Source organism: Saitoella complicata (genome assembly GCF_001661265.1).
Source record: "Saitoella complicata NRRL Y-17804 unplaced genomic scaffold SAICOscaffold_33, whole genome shotgun sequence".
Classification (NCBI taxonomy): Eukaryota; Fungi; Ascomycota; class Saitoellomycetes; order Saitoellales; family Saitoellaceae; genus Saitoella; species Saitoella complicata.
In genome coordinates, this window is record NW_017567024.1 from 1 (window position 1) to 18,831 (window position 18,831).

At 52.5% G+C, this 18,831-nt stretch overlaps 10 protein-coding genes across 10 annotated transcripts; 5 read left to right on the plus strand and 5 right to left on the minus strand.

Moving 5' to 3' along the window:
* Window positions 1–165: 165 nt before the first annotated feature.
* Window positions 166–917, plus strand: SAICODRAFT_10632 (uncharacterized protein; the record flags this gene model as incomplete). Its single annotated transcript, XM_019165282.1, has 3 exons — window positions 166–358; window positions 419–668; window positions 725–917. The coding sequence occupies 3 exons, from the start codon at window positions 166–168 to the stop codon at window positions 915–917; spliced, it is 636 nt and encodes a 211-aa protein (XP_019020722.1).
* A 1,128-nt stretch (window positions 918–2,045) lies between these two features.
* On the minus strand, window positions 2,046–2,699 carry SAICODRAFT_74037 (uncharacterized protein; the record flags this gene model as incomplete). The annotated part of the gene is made up of 2 exons (XM_019170911.1): window positions 2,046–2,383; window positions 2,443–2,699. Coding segments are annotated over 2 exons (594 nt in total), but the record flags the coding sequence as incomplete, so codon positions are not given.
* An 830-nt stretch (window positions 2,700–3,529) lies between these two features.
* Window positions 3,530–5,402, plus strand: SAICODRAFT_62998 (SAICAR synthase-like protein; the record flags this gene model as incomplete). The annotated part of the gene is made up of 2 exons (XM_019169960.1): window positions 3,530–4,795; window positions 4,851–5,402. 2 exons carry the CDS (start codon window positions 3,530–3,532, stop codon window positions 5,400–5,402), a joined length of 1,818 nt encoding a protein of 605 aa, XP_019020724.1.
* Window positions 5,403–7,003: 1,601 nt separating this feature from the next.
* On the plus strand, window positions 7,004–7,297 carry SAICODRAFT_39622 (uncharacterized protein; the record flags this gene model as incomplete). Its single annotated transcript, XM_019168617.1, has 1 exon — window positions 7,004–7,297. A coding segment is annotated over one exon (294 nt), but the record flags the coding sequence as incomplete, so codon positions are not given.
* A 276-nt stretch (window positions 7,298–7,573) lies between these two features.
* On the minus strand, window positions 7,574–8,283 carry SAICODRAFT_37752 (uncharacterized protein; the record flags this gene model as incomplete). The annotated part of the gene is made up of 4 exons (XM_019168575.1): window positions 7,574–7,847; window positions 7,993–8,054; window positions 8,113–8,159; window positions 8,217–8,283. The coding sequence occupies 4 exons, from the start codon at window positions 8,281–8,283 to the stop codon at window positions 7,574–7,576; spliced, it is 450 nt and encodes a 149-aa protein (XP_019020726.1).
* Window positions 8,284–8,570: 287 nt separating this feature from the next.
* Window positions 8,571–9,747, plus strand: SAICODRAFT_10637 (uncharacterized protein; the record flags this gene model as incomplete). Its single annotated transcript, XM_019165283.1, has 2 exons — window positions 8,571–8,637; window positions 8,687–9,747. 2 exons carry the CDS (start codon window positions 8,571–8,573, stop codon window positions 9,745–9,747), a joined length of 1,128 nt encoding a protein of 375 aa, XP_019020727.1.
* A 63-nt stretch (window positions 9,748–9,810) lies between these two features.
* SAICODRAFT_62987 (APG9-domain-containing protein) lies at window positions 9,811–12,071 on the minus strand (the record flags this gene model as incomplete). Its single annotated transcript, XM_019169958.1, has 4 exons — window positions 9,811–10,995; window positions 11,045–11,144; window positions 11,196–11,872; window positions 11,928–12,071. 4 exons carry the CDS (start codon window positions 12,069–12,071, stop codon window positions 9,811–9,813), a joined length of 2,106 nt encoding a protein of 701 aa, XP_019020728.1.
* Window positions 12,072–12,345: 274 nt separating this feature from the next.
* Window positions 12,346–14,431, plus strand: SAICODRAFT_74043 (oligomeric complex COG6; the record flags this gene model as incomplete). The annotated part of the gene is made up of 2 exons (XM_019170912.1): window positions 12,346–13,468; window positions 13,523–14,431. The coding sequence occupies exons 1-2, from the start codon at window positions 12,443–12,445 to the stop codon at window positions 14,429–14,431; spliced, it is 1,935 nt and encodes a 644-aa protein (XP_019020729.1). The 5' UTR covers window positions 12,346–12,442.
* Window positions 14,432–14,515: 84 nt separating this feature from the next.
* Window positions 14,516–15,619, minus strand: SAICODRAFT_193724 (HSP20-like chaperone). The gene has a single exon (XM_019166085.1). The coding sequence runs from the start codon at window positions 15,416–15,418 to the stop codon at window positions 14,600–14,602; it is 819 nt and encodes a 272-aa protein (XP_019020730.1). The 5' UTR covers window positions 15,419–15,619; the 3' UTR covers window positions 14,516–14,599.
* A 201-nt stretch (window positions 15,620–15,820) lies between these two features.
* Window positions 15,821–17,002, minus strand: SAICODRAFT_37756 (kinase-like protein; the record flags this gene model as incomplete). Its single annotated transcript, XM_019168576.1, has 1 exon — window positions 15,821–17,002. One exon carries the CDS (start codon window positions 17,000–17,002, stop codon window positions 15,821–15,823), a length of 1,182 nt encoding a protein of 393 aa, XP_019020731.1.
* Between the last annotated feature and the right edge of the window lie 1,829 nt (window positions 17,003–18,831).

Consider the following 18,831-nt stretch of genomic DNA (forward strand, 5'->3'; position numbering starts at 1 on the left):
CGCATTTGGGATGGGATGTTGTCCCGGCGAATCAGTTTCCAAATTATGGAGAGGACGTAGCGTGGTGTACGGTCAGCGAGGAGAATTGGGGTGCGGTAACCATAAACCCGAATGCGACCAGGAGGTGAAGAGAGGCGTTGGCGAGTGGAGATTCGTTATGATCCGATGGACGCGATCACGGTGTATTACAATGAAGTCAGGTTCTTTCAGGTTGTAGATGAGTTTGTGGTACCCCTCATCTACCGAATCTTGCAGACTGCCACGGTGACGGCGAGTCAGGTGGCTGTGTCGGGGTATTTGGGGACGGCGACAGCGGCGGATTTGACAGGGGTTGCGGGAAGCTTGCTACAAGCCTCGGGTCAGCCGTTCTCGTATGGAACGCATAATATACGGGCGATGCATTCTTGAGCGATTCAAGCGCCGTTGGAGGCAGGGTTGATTCACTACCTTATCTTTTGTCTTCATGTTGCGCTTTTCTTGAACACGGCACGCGAACCGCTGCAGAAGATATTGAAGTATTCGTCGTCGGTGATATTTCGGATTGCGGCGCCAGCTGCTATCTATGTGGTGTTGAGTTTGTGGTATACGTTGATCAACCTGACGTTTCATGTGCCGTTGTGGGGTGGACTAGGAGCCGTGGGATTTTGGGTTTTTCGGTTGCTGGCATGGTACGTTTTCTCACTCCCTTTCCTTCCAACGATCTTATCTAAACGTGTTCGCACAGGATATCCGGTCTCTCCATCGGCCTTGCAATGGAATCAATGATCACAATTCTCGGTCCCTCCTTCCTCCCCTTCTTCCCCATCCTCTGGCTCGTCCTCGACATCTCCTCCTCCTTCTTCCCACCCGACGTCCAACAACGCTTCTACCGCTACCGATATGCCATGCCCTTCTACCACAACACACAAGCGACATAGACGATCGCGTACGCTAGGAAGAATCACCTACTGCATACATCCGTCGCATTCTTTAACTGTCATAACCTACAGTCCAATGCCAGAAGCATCACAACGTATCGCCTCACTAGAAGGGAAATACTCCCAGCTCACCTACTCCATATCGAAATTAGAGGCAATCGTCGAGGAGCAACGTGCACGTCTCGACATTCTCGCACAGACGCACGCAGATTACTCATCGTCCTTCGACGATGATGCGCCACGAGAGTTGGCTGGGATCACAGAGGAAGATCTGTTAAGGGAAGAGGAGGAGATCAGACAATTGGAGGAGCGCATGCTGGAGAGACGAGAAAGGATCAAATTATTGGATCAAAAGCTGCAGCAATCATTCTAAGTGGAGGAAGGTGTCAGATGTATGATAATGATACCCTATTTACTAGACAGATGATGAATAGATAAAGGTTTAATCCTTCACGACTTCTCCCAGTGCTTAGCGTCGATGATCTTACCACGAGGACGAGAGGAAGTATGTCGCTCCGACGTCGTCTGTGTGCGTTCGCTCTGGTATGTACTGTATCCTTGATTACCTGAGCCATTCATATCCAGGTCCACCCTTGCCCCTCCTCTACCATCCATGACCACCACAACGGCACTCAACTCGGACCCCGCGCCCTTCGCAATGACCGTTGCACCTGTACCGAGGATCGCAAACTCAATGTGTACACCCGCCTGACTACCATTCACACTCGCCATTTTCATGACATGGACAGGCCCGTATTGCGGGTTTACCGTGGAAATGCGAACCTCACCCGTCTGAATCCCACGGTCTACACGCGAAATCGCCTGTTCACGTAGGAATTGAACAGACTCTGCCATGCCGCCGGCCGCTTTGAGAACGTTGTCTTTCAAGAAGTTAAAGATAGGCGATGAACCAAACGGAGAACCCATTGTTGGGGCCCCGGTTGTACCGCGGCGGTTGAGCATGCCTCGTAGTCCCATGATATCATCCAACCCTCCAAAGCTGCCGTTGCCCCTGCTCTGTGGTCCCCAGCTTTCAGGTCTTCCGCTTTGTGACCCCATATCGTATGGTCCCATACTACCATATTGTGATCCTGATCCCCTGTTACCAAAGCCGGAAAACAAGTTCCGCACAGATCGGTATGCAACATAAGCCGCACCAGCAACGCATACGAACGTGAAGGATCCGAGTCCGACGAAGAAGATAACGGGAACGGCTGCAATACCCACCACCGCAATCATTGCCTTTTGAAAAGGTGTCGGGGGGCGGAAATTTGGCATGCCGTTGAAGTTGTTGAACATGATCGTGCGGCGATGTGATAGAAGGGGAAGGATGCCGCGGCGCAGCACTGGCCTTGAGGGTACTACGAAGCTGTGATTCGATCTGACATGAGAGGCGATCGCCCTCAGCAGAGGGCTGGAATGAACAGAGCCATGAAGGAGGCGAGCGGTGTTCGCACGAGCGGTTTCTATTGGATCACCGACGTTAATGATTGATCTCGAGCAAAGAACAGCCACCCCCACGCACCTGGGAGCAAGGAAAACATAGATGATGAAGAAGAAAGCCTCGATGACTTTGCAGCAGGCCTCCCTATTGACGAAAACATTTTCCTTGTATTCGTTGGTATATACGAGTGACGTACCTAATCTGCGCTGAGAAGCTGAGCCCAGGAGAGCACATGCACGCGCCGAACCCGCCTGCTCACTCACCTCACGACAAAACTTATCGAGACCGGTCCGGAATATAAGCGGTGGAAGGTCCAGCATCTGACCTTGACGACTCATAATCGCTCAGGACTGTGTCCTTCTTTTATTTCTCGGCGTCGTCATTGGCGGTTGTTATCACTGGTGCACCCCAAGTAAACAGCAGCTGCCGGGAGTACGAGTTACGTCAGTTTCTTCAACTTTCAGCCTTTATATATACCGGAACGGAAGACATCGGTAGCTGTTCTTAGGCGTACTGAGATCCGACCATGCCCTTGGGTCGATCGGATCAGCTGGACGCGTTACGACTGTCGACACCCATAGAGCTGCATCAGGAGGGGAAGGATGTTGTCGTAACAGATGGAGTGCCAAAGCAGCCCGCATCTCTGGCACTGAATGGGGCTGGTAATGGAGGTACGGTGAATGGCGTAACGAAACCGCACTTGGATATCGGCAAGACTCCCACCATCGATGCAACACTATCGTCAACGTATGAACAGTCATCGAATCTCCCGGACGGCGACCCTACACCTGCAACATCTCAATCGCCGCTTATACTTCCCAAGTTTGAAGCTTTGAACCTTGGCGCTGTAGTGGATGGAGATGCAACTGAGCCAGCATCCGCTACGCCCACCATACTATCAACTTCCGCACCACCGGCGACGTCCAACTTCCTTACTGTTTCGTCACCGACGGAACTAGCATCGTCCTTACGACGTCGATCTACAAGCCCTGCAGGAGTGTCCGCACTCAGCTCACCCCATCCACGATCCGGTTCCTTCGGCAGTGCCCATCCCATTCATGTTCCCCCAACTGTGGCCGAGGAGGGCGGCATTGTACCGCTATCCTCGCCAAGAGTAAGCACATCACCTAACCTAAGGCGCTCATCCTTTGCCCTGGGAAGCAGACGGATGACTCGATCATTTAGCAGTCAGGAGATGCACTTGGACGAGGTTCCACAGGATGAGGGGTCAGCACGATGGTCAGAGTCTATAAAAGTAAAACGGGAGAGCAAGAGAAGAAAGAAGAGCTACTGGGACGACGATGATAGGGTGTTGGTCGGTACAAGAGTTGCTGAGGGTCACGAGAACTTTGTCATCGCATACAATATGCTGACGGGTATTCGAGTGGGTGTTTCGAGGTGTAATGCGAAGGTGGATCGGCCGTTGACAGACGAGGATTTTGAGGCTCGGCACAAGTTCTCTTTCGATATCACCGGCAATGAACTTACGCCATCGGCGAAGTACGATTTCAAGTTCAAGGACTATGCTCCATGGGTCTTCCGACATCTGCGACAACTCTTTCGTCTCGATCCAGCTGACTATCTGGTTTCGTTGACTGGCAAGTATATTCTTTCTCAACTTGGCTCGCCAGGAAAGAGCGGCAGTTTCTTTTACTTTTCGAGAGACTACCGCTTCATCATCAAGACTATCCACCATAGCGAACACAAGTTCCTGCGAAGAATCTTGAAGGACTACTACAACCATGTCAAGAACAACCCTGACACATTGATTTCTCAGTTCTACGGTCTGCATCGTGTAAAGGCGCCTTATGGTCGGAAAATCCACTTTGTTGTCATGAACAATCTGTTTCCTCCACATCGCGACATACACCAAACATTCGACTTGAAGGGGTCAACTATCGGCCGAGATTTCAGGGAAGAGGACCTTGCGAAGAACCCTCGGGCTACTCTTAAGGACTTGAACTGGATCAGGCGCGATATGCATCTCAGTCTTGGACCGACCAAAGGCGAGTTATTCTTACGCCAGGTGAAGACCGACGTCGACCTCCTCTCTCGATTGAACATTATGGACTACAGCTTGCTTATCGGCATTCATGACCTAACTCGGGGCAATAAAGACCATATCTTGGACAACAGCCTGTCAGTGTTTCATCCCGAAAGTCCTGCCGTGGAGCAAAGTACGCAACTGCAAAGAGTGCCAAGTTCACGTGCGGACAATGCTAAAGCGGCGTCGGCGCTGAGGAAGGTCGTCAGGAAAGCTGGTCCAGTGCGGATAGGGAAGACTGTTGGTGAAGACGGGTTGCCGAATTCCGAAAGTTCTGAGCGTAAGAGCTTTGTGTTTTACGCTGATGACGGTGGATGCCGGGCCACGAACGAGTCGAATGAGCCTGGAGATGTCATATACTATCTGGGTATCATTGATCTCTTGACTAAGGTTTGACTCCTTCCCGCTCATTTCAACTCGATTGAATGCTAACAATTTACTATAGTACGACAAGATCAAGAAGATGGAACATTTCTGGAAGGGTTTGTCAAACGCCAAGAGTCAGATTTCGGCCGTTCCTCCGCCTGAGTACGCTCAACGGTTTTTTAAGTTCATCTCTGCGATCGTGAAGACGCCTGAAAGGTTGATGCGCGAACGACGGGGGTTGGGTGACAAGCAGGATCCCGAGGAGAAACGCATCATGGAAAGAGCCGAACTTGAGGCTCGGAGAGAGGAGACGCGACATCATCATAAGGAGAAGGAGGAGGACAAACCGGAAAGGACATTGCGGGCAGTGCAGAGTCCAATTCCAGACGAGGAGCAGGTCTTACCAGTCATCAACCCGGGAGGCGAAGAGCGCGATGGCGACAGTGGTAGAGGTGACAGTGGATCTGGCGAGGATAGAGAGGCCGCGATGAATGAGAAGGCTACTACCGTGGATGGAGCAGCAACGTCTGGCAGGGATACTGGACCCCTACCAGTCAAGCGCAAGGTTGGTGTTACCAAGGGAGATGAGGGGTTTGAAGATCAGCATGCTGCAGTAGCAGCTGCTCACTAAACCGGTGCATCTTGTCGTTTGTGTTTTCATGGCGTTTTACGTTTGTCTTTTGGATGGAGTCTTTATTATTGTGTTACGTGGTTGTGAGTAAGCTTCGGGACGTTACTTTCAAGGGTTTTGCATATCATAATAGGCAGAGATAAACAAGAGTTATGGCGAATGCCATGACGATACCATCCTTCACATCTTTCGTGAGATTGGCAACGTTGGAAAGTTACCTGCCTGCCCGCCGCTGCACCGCCTGCACCGACCCACCTCATGCGACCGGGACGACGCGTATAAATATACCAGCATACATTCATCTCCTGCTGAGATATCGTATGTCCCCGAAGCCCCAGAAGGCTGCCAAATCTCCAGCCATGCACACTCCTCAACAGCCCATGTCCGCTCAGAGTTCTCCTGCGATCCAGACTCAGCAGCTCGGTCAGACCCCGCAACCTCAAGGTCAAGCCCAGCCCGGCCAGCAACCTCCTCAGCCAGGGCAAGCGCAACGTCCGACGAGTATTGCACTCCCTCCAAACAACGTCCAGCAGCTGTTGGCTCAAGTCCAACAATACAGGGCTCAGGCACAAGCTGTAGGGCCTCAGACTCCTCAAGGACAACAGTTCTTGAATCTTGCGGAGAGATTTAGACAGGAGTTGATACGCGTGCAACAGACTGCTCAGAGTCAAGTGCCTGGACAGCAGCCTCAGCAGCAGCAGCAGAGGCCGGTCGGTGCTGGTACCCCTCCGGTCCCTCAGCAAGGACAACCGGTCCCACTGAATGCAGCAGCTTTGGTTAGCCGTTTGACACCGGAACAGCGTAGTACCTTCATGGCTCAACCGAAAGTACAGGAAGCATTTAGGACCACCGAGAGCTTCAAGGCGAAGATTGCACAGCTTCATCAGCAACTGCAAAATGCCAATCTTTCGCCAGAGGAGCGCGACAAGATTCAGAAAGAGGAGCGGAAATATCACGAATACTACACGCAGTACCAGCGTGCAATAGTCAACACTATGGTACAGCAGGGTCTTGCGCCGAGGAATTTCAGCAGCGGACCACCACCGGGGCAGCAAGGAGTGCCCGGCCAGCCCGGCGCAGCACCACAGGCTCAGGTCGGAACACCTCAACCACCACGTCCCCTGTCTACGCATCCAAACCCTCCTATGGTCGGTACACCACAACAGATCCCGCCGCATCAGCCCCCTCAGATGCAGCCTCCGGGCACTGGAGCGACCCAGATGAACATCCCTCAAAACAACCTTCAGACGCCTGTCATGAACCGGGCGAATAGCAATTCCCCAGTACCGCCCAACCCAGCTGCTCAGATGACTCCTCAACAAATTCAAATGCAACCGGTCCAAGTCGGACCGCAGAGTGGACCTAGGCCTCAAGCAGCTACTCCTGCTCAGCAGCAACAGGCGGCAGCTCGTCAGAACACTCCGACGATTACCTTCAACAGTCTACCGGCTATCCCTGGCACCCTCAACATCAAACCTACACAAGCAGCTGTCGTCCCTCCTGCACGTCCAACGTTGACCGGTGGATATGCGACCGGAAATGCGATGATGGCCACACCCGCCCTCGCCCGACCGCCGCAGTACGAGTTGGAAGATGGACACAGGTTGTTGAGCAAGCGCAAGTTGCAGGAATTGGTTAGGCAGATCTATCCCGACGAGCGTCTCGAACCGGAAGTTGAGGACTTGCTCTTGGAGGTCGCGGATGAGTTTGTTGAGTCAGTCGCTGGATTTGCGTGTCGCTTGGCTAAGCACCGCAAGTCGGACACGTTGGATGTAAAGGATGTCCAGTTTCACTTGGAGAAGAACTACAATATTCGCGTGCCTGGGTTCGCCATGGATGAGATTAGGAGTATTCGGAAGAACCAGCCTACGCCTGGCTATCAGCAAAAGGCGAGCAGGGCCGGGAAGTAAACATTGACCATGACGTTTCAGCGGGGAACCCAGAGTATGAGAGATGAGTGATTGCTACGATAGACGAGTTGGATGGCTTTTCTTGAACTGCTGGTTAGTGATAAGAATTTACATGGTTTACGATGAAACGGTCTTTCAGATAGGATGGTATAAGCTTTATTTTCCCGGAGTGTAACAATAAGAGCCATCCATCACCGTGACACACCGCCGAATAACCTTTCAGAAATCCAAAACATCCACACCAAGACGAAATCGAGACACTTAAGCCTCAATGACGACGACACCACCAGCGGCCTTGACCTTCTCCTCAGCACGGCGGGAGACGTAGCGGGCCTTGACGATAACGGGGACCTGGGGGAGACGACCCTTGGCCAAGAGCTTGCCGTAACCGTTCTGGGTGAGGTCGATGACGGGGGCCTTCTCAGCGGAGGCGTTGGCAAGGTACTGCTCACGGGCCTCGGGGGTGACGAGAGTCCAGAGCTTGTCCAAGTTGAGGGAGGGGCACCACTCCTTGTTGGTGGTGTGGTGGTAATACCTGAGGTCAGAGTAAGTTAACCGCACGAAGGCGAGGCCAATCGTCCCATTGCGGGACAAGCCAATCATCCTCACAGTCTCTTCACGACTTGCGCAAAGTAACAGACTTGTCCAAAGGGACAATCGGGGGAGTGGGCGCAACGTACCTCATACCAACCTTACCGAAGTAACCGGGATGGTACTTATCGAAGTTGGTACGGTGGTGGTGCTAAACATCCATACATTTAACTCCTGCTCAGTGCAAGGAGGATGGGAACTCAAGATACCTGACCACCAGCCAAACCACGACCTCCTGGATGCTTCCTGTGCTTTCCTGTGGATCAAAGTCAGAAAATGGCTTGCGAGCGAGAGGGCAGTGAAAGTAACGTACCGACACGACCCTTACCGGCCGAAACGTGTCCACGGTGCTTCCTAGTCTTGGTGAGTCTGGTCGGCATTGTTGGCGATGGGGTTGACTGAATCCGACGAGGTTCAGCTTTGACTGCCCGAATTTCGAGGTAGACCCGCGCTGCTCAAATTTCGGTGCAGGGGGCCTTGGGTTGCAAACCCTAACCTGGCCGAGGAGGGAAGGGCCAGCCAAGGAAGAGAAGAAGAGAAGAAGGAAACTGGAAGACGTTCAGTTGTCCAGCAGTTGTTCTCTGAGAACAGTTCCGTGCTTGCCAGTACACGTGACGATGCAGTATACGATGTGCGCGACGAGTACCAATGCCCTGTACATGTATCCATGCACCAGCTGACGGACCTTGCTCCTCGTCAGTTACGATGGGTCAAATGGCGAGAGGATAGTTACTGTACGTCTAGCTACTTGCGCAATTGAGTCCCTGCTCACCTATCCTTTAGCATCTGCCTCCATCCTTAACATTGATGTCACGTCGCAACGCGCTTACGTCCATTATATCAACCAGGATAAGCGACTTGACGCGTGGGTACCGTTTTCTGCCATTGGAGATATTGTCGAAGAAGGAGCCGCGTCGCCTGCGCCGGGTGCTGAGGATCATGTCGCGTCTCCGCAGGCCATGGATGCGCAGTCCGTGTCGACCGAAGGGCCTGATCAAGGTGTAAGGAATGTCGACAAGGTCATCTTTGGCAGGTACGAGATCCAAACATGGTATCGTTCACCTTATCCTGCAGAGCTCGTGACGCCGGGTGGTGTACCATACCTCCACGTATGCCCACTCTGCTTCAAATACACAATTGACGGCGAGCCGTTACGGAAGCATATCGTGGCCTGTCCCAAGGAAAACAATCTGCCTGGCAAGAAAGTATACGAGAGAGGCCCTCTGTCGATCTACGAAGTAGACGGCGACGTCGAAAAGCTCTACTGCCAGAACCTCTGCCTCTTCGCAAAGCTGTTTCTGGACCACAAAACAATCTACTACGACGTCAGCGGATTTCTGTTTTACGTACTGGTCAACAACCAATCAGGTACAGCAGAATACTGCGCATATTTCTCGAAGGAGAAGGTCTCGTGGGATAACAACAACCTAGCGTGTATCATCACCTTTCCTCCGCACCAACGGCACGGCTACGGTCGTATGCTCATCTCATTCTCCTACGCGCTGTCACGGCTTGAAGATGTCAGAGGAGGTCCAGAGCGGCCTCTAAGTGACCTAGGCTACAGAGGCTACATCAACTACTGGACCGGTGCCGTCGCCGCCGTCCTCCTCGAAACTAGTGAGGACGGGCAAACCGAGACAACCATCGAAGAAATCAGCGAGGCAACAGGAATCAGGGAAGAAGAAGTCCTCGAAGCCATGACCCAAATGGGCCTAAACAATTGGGTGAAGAAAGATGGTGCGGTCGTAGTGAACTCCAACGACATCAAGAACTGGATCAAGGAAAACAACATTAAAACGGACAGCATGATAGATGAAGATTGTATGATTATCGACGCAGAATAAAACCACTTATACCCAAAGCCAAAAGCAGAATACCATGTTCAAACTCCCTTCCCTTCCCTTCCCTTACCGATGAACCCCCTGTCCCTTCCCGTCCTCATAAAACTGCGCCAACAAACCCAAAACACCGCCTCCGACACCCAAATCCTCGACCTTCGGCTCCTCGCGGTTGATTGGGGCCGTGGTGGATGTATATGATTCACCCAGATTACTCATGTACCGCTCATGCTCCCTTGGCTCATTCTCGTCTTCGTCTTCCTCCACCACTTCAGGTCTCGGGTGAAACCCCGTCGTACGTCCCGTCATCGGACGCTGAGGACTATCCGACATACTCACCGGTGCCTCCGCGAAATGGTGTCGCATCGGCGGTGCATGTCGGCCCAGTGGACTAAGCGGTCCCCGCCCCACAGTCCTCCGATGAGGAGGTCCTCTCGTTCCCTGTGTCTCATTCAACCGCGTTAGGAACGCAGATCCAGATGGATCAGGAACCCAATCCGGATTCGCAGCCTTGAAATTCAAGAACGACTTCTCCATCTTACCCTCATTGGATACGTAATGCTCATCCTGCGTCCCCGTGGGAACACCATACCGCGCATTCCCATGTCTTTTAAAGTCAAAGACGGCGAACGAGCACACGTAGCCGATCCCATCAACATGTACCGTAAACTCCCTAATGAAATCCACGATACGTTCGCTACACTTTGGTAATGAGAACCACAATATGAATGGCGTGAACAACACCCCTAAGATCTCCTGCAAGAAGATCGAGACTCGCAGGTCATACAACTTCGTGAACTCCCGTCTAATCTCATCAGAATGTAGACGACCGATCCAATCATCTGGAAGGTAGTGAGTATACTCAATTACCTCTTTCAGCGTCGCTTCCGGATCATACACGATCGTCTCATCCGGAATCATCCCACGGCTGATGGCGAGGATCGTTCCGAAGATTCCGATGTAGAACAACACCGTTCGATCAGGTGTAATCTCGAACCCAAGAAACAACTCTGGATCGATGACGGACGCCAAAGCCAGCACGGCGGCGAACGACCCAGCAACGAACGATACGAACCTCGACAACTGCGCAGTTTTATCCTTGGGAAACTGATCAATATATCGACTTGCAATCGGATAACTCATGTTGATCCGTCTCTGAAACAGATGGTACAGCTCGTTGAATTCCCTAAACTTCCATTGTGCGTAGGGCGTGTACTTTCGTGAGCCGATAGAGCTGGGGTTCTTGTGGTATTCCTGTAGGTCCTATTAGCCGAATTCACAGCCTTCGACAATTACCACCTACATTGAAATATCTGAAGAAGTATAACAGAAGCAGGTATGCGACAATAAACGGCGCGAGCAGGATATTCATAAACCCGGCAAAGATGAATCGTCGGCGTAACCTATTCCTTGTCAGCATCACCGACCCCACCAGAATGAGCAGCAAGACATACGCTTCGACTAGTAGTCGTCGATGCGAATCCCGCACAAACAACTCCTTCACCTGCCCCTGCTCATCAAACACATAACTCAACACACACAAATCCAAATTCCACTCCAACGCCTTCGTCAACACATTCCCCTTGCCCATACCCATCCCTCTCACCCACGGAATCTGTATATCCAACACCTCCTTATTGAAAAGCGCGATGAGATAGTTCTCTTTCCGCATGATCCTGTTCGCGATAGCATGTGCATCCATCCTCGCCACAGGCTGCGTCCGTCGTCTGAGATTCGACGCAGTAGTCGGATTCGCATCCTTGAGCTTGATAAGCCGATTCGTCACCTCCGCCCACCCAATACTCTGTAAATCCCCATCCGGGACCTCGAGTGCATACTCATAAAACTCCTTCAACGCCTTGAGGCGTGGTAGATCACCGATTAGTTGGAGTCCTTTGATACACCAATATACGCCGAAAAGCCAAAGAATTGAGGTTTTGGTGGAGGACATGGTGGAGAGGCATTGTGGGATGAGGACCTCGGTGAGGCGGTGGGAGGTGGGGATGAGGGGGTATGAGACGCATGTTGTGAGGAATGTTGAGAAAGATAGAACGAAGAGTAAAGTAAGGAGGTCGAGGACGCGGGATAGGATGATGGAATAAATGCCCTTGCCGAGGTAGTACGAGTATAACTGTGACCGAATCAGCACACTGACGATAAGTCAGCACTTCGACCGGATCACATACCTCTTGCAGGAATATATCCAGGTTCTCCACGTTTGCCCATCTCCATAACGCCCGTTCCCTCGCATCAATCAACCCAAGCCTTGGGTTTCCAATGGGCTCTCCTGTTGGTGGCTCATCTGGCAGTATATGCGGACCATCCTCCATAATCTGACTCGGCAAGGGCGGCATGACCTTCTTACCCAGTCTCGGGGGTCCATGCTGCCCGCCTGCCTCGAACAGCAGTGATGGCGGAACCTCGTCTTCGCCGACGTGCTCGTCGTCATGAAGTGGGTACGCGTCTTGTTCGACGTCGTGATAGGGCTGGTATCGTGGTGCGGGTTGCAGAGCTTCGTAAATGCTCCCCGCACCGAACATCCGTGCGAAGGGGTTGGTGGTGGACATCCCTCTTCAAATGGGAACGTTGTCTTTGGTTGGCTGACGTAGGGGTGTATGCCGTATATACAGTATACCGGGGGTGGCTGCAGTACAACAAAGTACAACACCGTAAGAGACTGAGAGACTGAGAGAAGCACAAAATGCAGGGATTGCCAGCGACACCTTCAGTCAGCTCGAAGAATCCACTCTCCGTCCGCCTGTCGCAGATCCTGGCCGCCTCCTACACCGACAACTCCCTCAAAGATGCCCTGGACGCGCTCACGCTCGACGCGCGATTCGCAGACAACAGTCCCGACAGACGCAGACAACTCAAAGGCGAGCTCGAGCTCGACGTGATCGAACAACACGGCGCAGTCATCGAGGAGTTCGGCCGTATCGTCAACACCATCGACAGAATTGGGGATACACTCGGAACCGTCTCGCAAACCCACCGTACCCTCCTCTCCCACGCCAACGCCGCCAACATCCAAGCTTCACGCGTCCTCTCGTCTTTTGATGGCCTACATTCACAGACGGCTGCGCTTACGACCAAAGCTACCATTCTCACTCGCTTTTTCGATAATTTCACCATGGCCGAATCCGAAGTCTTGGCACTAACGTCCTCGTCCGAACCCGTCGACGAAGCATTCTTCGCCGCATATGAGCGGTGCAAGAAGATTAATGCGTCGTGTGAGACGCTACTCACGACCGATAACCAAAAGTTGGGGTTGGATATCATCGAGCGGACACAGCATCATCTCGACATGGCATCCGTCAAGCTACATTCTTGGCTCCAGCGGCAATTCCGGACACTATCCCTCGCAACATCCTCCTGCGACCTCTCAAACGAAAACACGCCTTCACCGACCCTGCTACGAAGAGCGATCGCCACTTTGTCCGCACAGTCCCCCGCCTTGTTCGACGAAGCACTCGATTCCCTTTCCTCGACGCGACAACGCGCAGCGATACACAGTTTCATGCGAGCATTGACAGAAGGCGAAGACGGATCACGACCGATTGATATGCTCGCACATGATCCACTACGCTATGTGGGCGACATGCTAGCCTGGCTCCACCAAGCCGTCGCAAACGAACGCGAGGTACTCGACGTCCTCGTCGGTACACGGAGCGGCGCGATGTCAGATCTCGTCGACCGAAACCTGGAAGGTGTCGGGAAACCTCTACGGGTATGTTTGTTTTCTTGAATACTCTACTGGGTAACGCTGACGACAAACATACAGTCCCGAACAGAACACGTCCTCATAACCCAAGAAGACCCCGTCCTGATTTACAAAATTGCGTCCTTAATCCGCTTCTACAAGTTCATGCTCATAAAAGCTCTGGGCAAGGAATCCGTGGTAGTGGATAATATTCAACTTCTCGAAGCCTTTTCGTTACAGCACTTTTCGTCCGCGCTCCACGGTCAGCGGAATACCACTCTAGCCTCCTTGGATACAGTACCGGACGACCTCTCACCGCCTCCGTTTCTCGTCGAGGCAGTTAGCCAGCTTCGACAATTGATAGTTTCGTACGACGCCTCTCTCATTCCTGCTGTGGAACGGGAGGAGGGGTTTAGGGACGTGCTGGATGATGCATTGTGGTCATACCTCGAAGCTTGTGAGAAGATGGTTCTTCAAGATAACAAGATGAAACGACATGAGGGGATTGTGTTTGTGGTTAATTGTGTCGAGTGTGCGAGGAGGGTTGTGGAGATGTATGCGTTTACCCAAAACGCGGTGAACACTCTCAAAGAGAAAGAAGCTCGACTCGTTGAAGAACTAGTTGGGGATACGTACCGGTTCTTCCTCGAAGAATCTGGCGTGGAGGTTCTATTGTCTGCACTCCACTCCGCACAACCGAGCACCCCACTCTCCTCCCTCCCAGCCTTCACCACCCCCTCCCTCGCCACAATCTCCGCACAACTCGACGCGTTCCTCCCTTCAGCGCTCATGGACGCGCATACACGTCTCGAAAGACTATACTCCTCTCGAGTTGGGTCTGGTGTGATATATAGAGGCGCAGAAAGGTTTTTGAGGGATTTTGGGGAGGTGGAGGGTGCGATTGTGGGGGAGGAGGGTGCGGTGGAGTTTCCGAGGACGGTGTGGCCGAGGACGAGGGGGGAGGTTGCTGTGCTCTTGGGATTGGAGTGAGTATGGGACCCTTTACAAGAACAGGAACAATATAGTTGAAATCAAATTGATTCAAGAGAGGGTATCCTATAATGACCGAGAAGAAAAAGAACACTCCAGTAAAGACCGTAACCCATTAACATGACACGCAAAACAAAACTATATCGTATGACTCCTCATCTTTCAGCTCTAAAAGACGGCAATCCTCTTCCTTCCCTCCAACACAATCTTGGGAACCTCAATCGTCAAAACCCCATTCTCAAGTTTCGCCGTAATATCCGCCTCATCGACCTTCTTTCCCTCGAGGAATCGTGCTAGGGGGATATGGCGTGCGAAGGTACCATAAGGGATTTCACGGACGCGCGGGATGGGTCCAGCAGTCTTAGCTACCAGTGCGGGTGCGGGCGAGGGTTCGGGAGCCTTGACGACGGCTTTCTCAGCAGCTGGTGAGGGGGAGGTGATTGACTTGGGGTGAGTCACGATGGCGAAATCATCGTCTGCGCCGTCAGGGACGTCTTCAACTGTGACGCTTCTTCTCCTCGGCTTTGACTCCTCTGACTTCTCAGCGGACTTTTCGGACGTTTCCTTTTCAGACTCAGATGCGGGCTCGACGATTTCGGGCACCTCGGTGGTAGTGGTGGCATCCGTCATCTCCTCATCCTTCTTCTCCTCGATCGCAGCCTGAATAGGTTCGGATACTGGGTCGCGATACACAACCCCACCCTGACCCGCGATGCTCAAGATCTTCTTTCCGGCATCATACGAGATCTCGATATCCGTCTTCTTGACACCAGGCAACGATGCATAGATCGTAGTCCTGTCATCCGCGTCATAGACGTCGATAGGAGGGGTGTAGGGCCGAGTGGGTGCCTTGTGAACGTGTTGCCGGTGAGCGGCGTCGCGGACGTGGTTGTGTGCGGGTGCATCGAACTGAGAGGCAAAATCAACGATGGCGGGGATCAGGTCGAAAGGGGAGGGAGAAGTGTTGTATGGGCTTGCGAAGATCATTGTGGCTTGTTTGTGTTGAGTAGTTGTCAAGTGGTTGATCTCTGGATTTGATGATGATGATGGACAGAGGAGCCGATGAGGGATCTCTTATAAGGCATGGTATGGTATGACTCGTTCTTGCTGGAATATACTGGCTGATTGCGTAAACCTTCCCGAAGCCTCCAGGCTCCCCGCAGAAAGTTCGACGCGGGTGCTCGTAACGTGGACTGACTGGCCATAGGCGCCTACCGAAAGAGGAAACCAAATTGCAATGTATTGTATCGAGGGCCCAAAGACCATGCAAAAATCCTAGTCCTAGGTCTGCTAGCGCCATGCTGTTGAAAGAACCCAATCCAAAGTCCAATAAAGGAACGCCTTATCCATGTTCAGCTGATGCAACAGCTCTGGTATACTTAGCCCGCCTCACTCATATGCTCCCTCCCCATCATAGATGCTCACATCCGCAAGAAAAGCATGCTGCAACGCCTGTGTCGCAGTGAACCTCGTCTTGCAATTCAAGTCCAAGCACCCTTCCAGGAAATCCATCGCTAATTCTTCTTCCTCCGTGAACGGTACGTTGTTCTCCCGACTGGTAGCCCACGGAATTAGCTTCTTGAACGTGATACGGCGATCATGAAGTGTCGGGATATTCGATTCAAAAGAACAGCCGTGAAGAGCAGCAGTCTCTTTCATCAACTGCTTTCCCCAGATCGAACAAAGCTCCAACAACGCCTCAACATCATCTGTAGAGTTGAAGAAAGGGAATCGCTTCGTCAAGAACGACAGCAGGATCACACCACTACTCCAGATATCGATCGCCGTGCCTTGATAGTTGCACTTGAACAATACCTCCGGCGCACGGAACCCACGCGTACCAGCCCGATTCGCGCGCTTCGAAGGTCGTTGATCATGCTTACGGTATCCATGCAACGGCTCGCCCGCAATCGGCGCAATAGAATTCGGCGCCTCTTCATGTTCATACGTCGAACAAACACACAGCGGATCCTCCTCCAAAAACCCCTCCCGTTCTCTCGTATACTCCGCCAACCCAAAATCAACAAGTACGCCCTTCATCTTCTGTACGTCGTATAGGAAGTTACTTGGTTTGATATCGCGGTGCATAATGTCTCTTTCGTGAACGTATTCAAGACCAGAGAATAAGCTCTTGAAGTAGAGGCGGATGTCGTGCAGCGTAAGGGTCTGGAAGTAATCCCGAAAATCAACGTGTTTGCAGTATGGCAGGACAGCAGCGACTTGATCCTCGTGACGAAACGCCGTGATGAGAGGAACCACGCTATCGCAGCCACCGAGTTCGTGCAAGATCTCCAGCTCGTTCAAGATCCTCTGCGGACTGGATGTGACGTAGATCTTCTTGATTGCGACAAATCGTGGTCGATTCATCCTCCTCATTAGCTTTCGCTTTTTCGACAGTGGAGGGGACGAAGATGTCAACGAGGAATCCTGCGACATATCCCACTCGTTCCTGTATTCCCGATACCGGAGATCCTCTGCCTTGTACACAGACGAGAAAGTCCCTTCGCCGATTTTGTCGATAAGCCGATAACTATTACGCAAGTTCAAAAACGTGAGCTCGAAATTTTTCATCTCCTCCTTGACGTGAAGTGGTGGTTCCGGCTCCGGACTGGGCTCGTATCCGGGCTCATCGCTGTCTTCTTCATCCTCGACAAGATCGCTGACATCGTTTTCTGCGTCCAAATCCATTTCTTCCTCTTCTTCAACATCCGAGACCTCGCTTAGGTCACTCTCATCTTCCAGAACCAGTTCTCCTTCTGGCTGTGCTGCGGCTTCTTGCTCCAACACCATAGGCACAGACATGTTCGGCTTCTCAGCAAGTGGTGCAGCAGCCATCTGCCAATCAATACCAACCCCAAGTTCCGGCGTCCATGGCCTCGACTCCTCCGCAGCCAATGCACCGCCCAACACCTCCTCCAACTCTCTAGCGGTGTCTTGTCCAATGATATTCCCGAGCCCGGCATCAGCAGTCCCATTCTCCCGTAGCAGATCCTGCAGTAATCTCTCGCCTTCCGAATTCAATTCGCCAACTTCCTCTCGCTCCTCTCCAGCAACCGGTCGCTTCTTGGGTGAGTTGAGGAACCCGGCATCATGAGCCTTCAGCCATATATCCGCAGCATCTGCATCAAGCATCGTGGATCCTGGAGTTTGAACCTGTATCTGTGGTGTCGGTGCTGCAAGGGAAGGAAGAGTCAGTGTGGCATGAGGCAATCGTAGGCCTTTCGGAGGCGTTTGTGGAGGTGCTACGAATCGTTTGGAGTGTTCTTCAACTGCCGGGGGTTCTGCGACAGCTGCGGGTGGGGGGGTCGGTTCGTAAGAGAGTTGGATTTCGGCTGGAGATGATTTCTTGGTGAACTGCAGAGGAGCAACGGGGGGTATCTCAGGAATATAGCCAGCTGCTGTTTGCACGGCCTCCATTGCAACGATATCCTTTTCGGCCTCGTCAATAGTGACTTCCTGAGAAACCCTTTTTTCATTGTATCCGTCGTCGTCCTGCACCTCCAGTTCAGCGTCTTCAACAGCTTCCTCAACGGCGGGTAGTACTGATTCTGCCTTGACATCAACAATAACATCATTGATGTGTGCCATCACAGTCGTTGCCTGCGTCTCACTCTTCACCTCCAACGATGCACCTATCACGAGCTCACCCTCGTCCTCACTGCTCTCGTAATCAACCACACTGGGTCTCGCCTCGTCCTCTGAGCTCTCATATTCGACCATAGATTTTTGTGGCGAGTCCATGGCTGCCTCGTCGACCTCTTTGCCTTCCGCCGCTTTTGCTGTAGCATTCTCCTGTCGAGGTGCCCTCTCAGCCGTTTTGGCGGTACGGACCGGTGCAGGCTCCTCCATTGTGGGTGTAAACTCCTCAACAGCCTCGGCCCTCTTCGGGGGAGAGCCCAAGATTATTTCATCCTCCTCATCCTCTTCGTCATCCACATGCTCAACAATATTAGCCATAGGCGTTACTTGCTGCTTCACTGGCGAAGGAGTCCTCACGCTCGGCGGCCTAAAATCGGCTCTCGCAAATATCGGTGTCTGCGGCCGTGCTTCCCCAACCTGAATCTCTGGTACTTTCTCCAATCGCTTATGCTCGAAAGAAAACGTACCTGGCGTCTGTGCCCGTGCAGAGAAGGCAAGAGATGCGTCATGGGATATCGTTCTTGAACGAAGTGGAGGCCGGTGGGGAGTACCGAATCCTGAGGCTGCCGGCGTAGGTGACCCGCGTGAGCCGTCGGCGAGTGCTTCAAGGAGTGAGACGACGTCAGAGGGTGCGGTTGTCGTTGGCGGTAGTCGAGGAGCGAAAACCGGTGCAGATATCTTGTTAATGGATTGTGTTTGTGCCTCTGGTTTCAATGGCGATGACTTAGGTTTCGGTGTCTCCGAGCGTGGCGCAAACACGA

Bases quoted from the DNA above. Each gene is read 5' to 3' on its own strand.
- SAICODRAFT_193724 (XM_019166085.1), bottom strand. From the start codon at position 15,418: ATGATCTTCGCAAGCCCATACAACACTTCTCCCTCCCCTTTCGACCTG.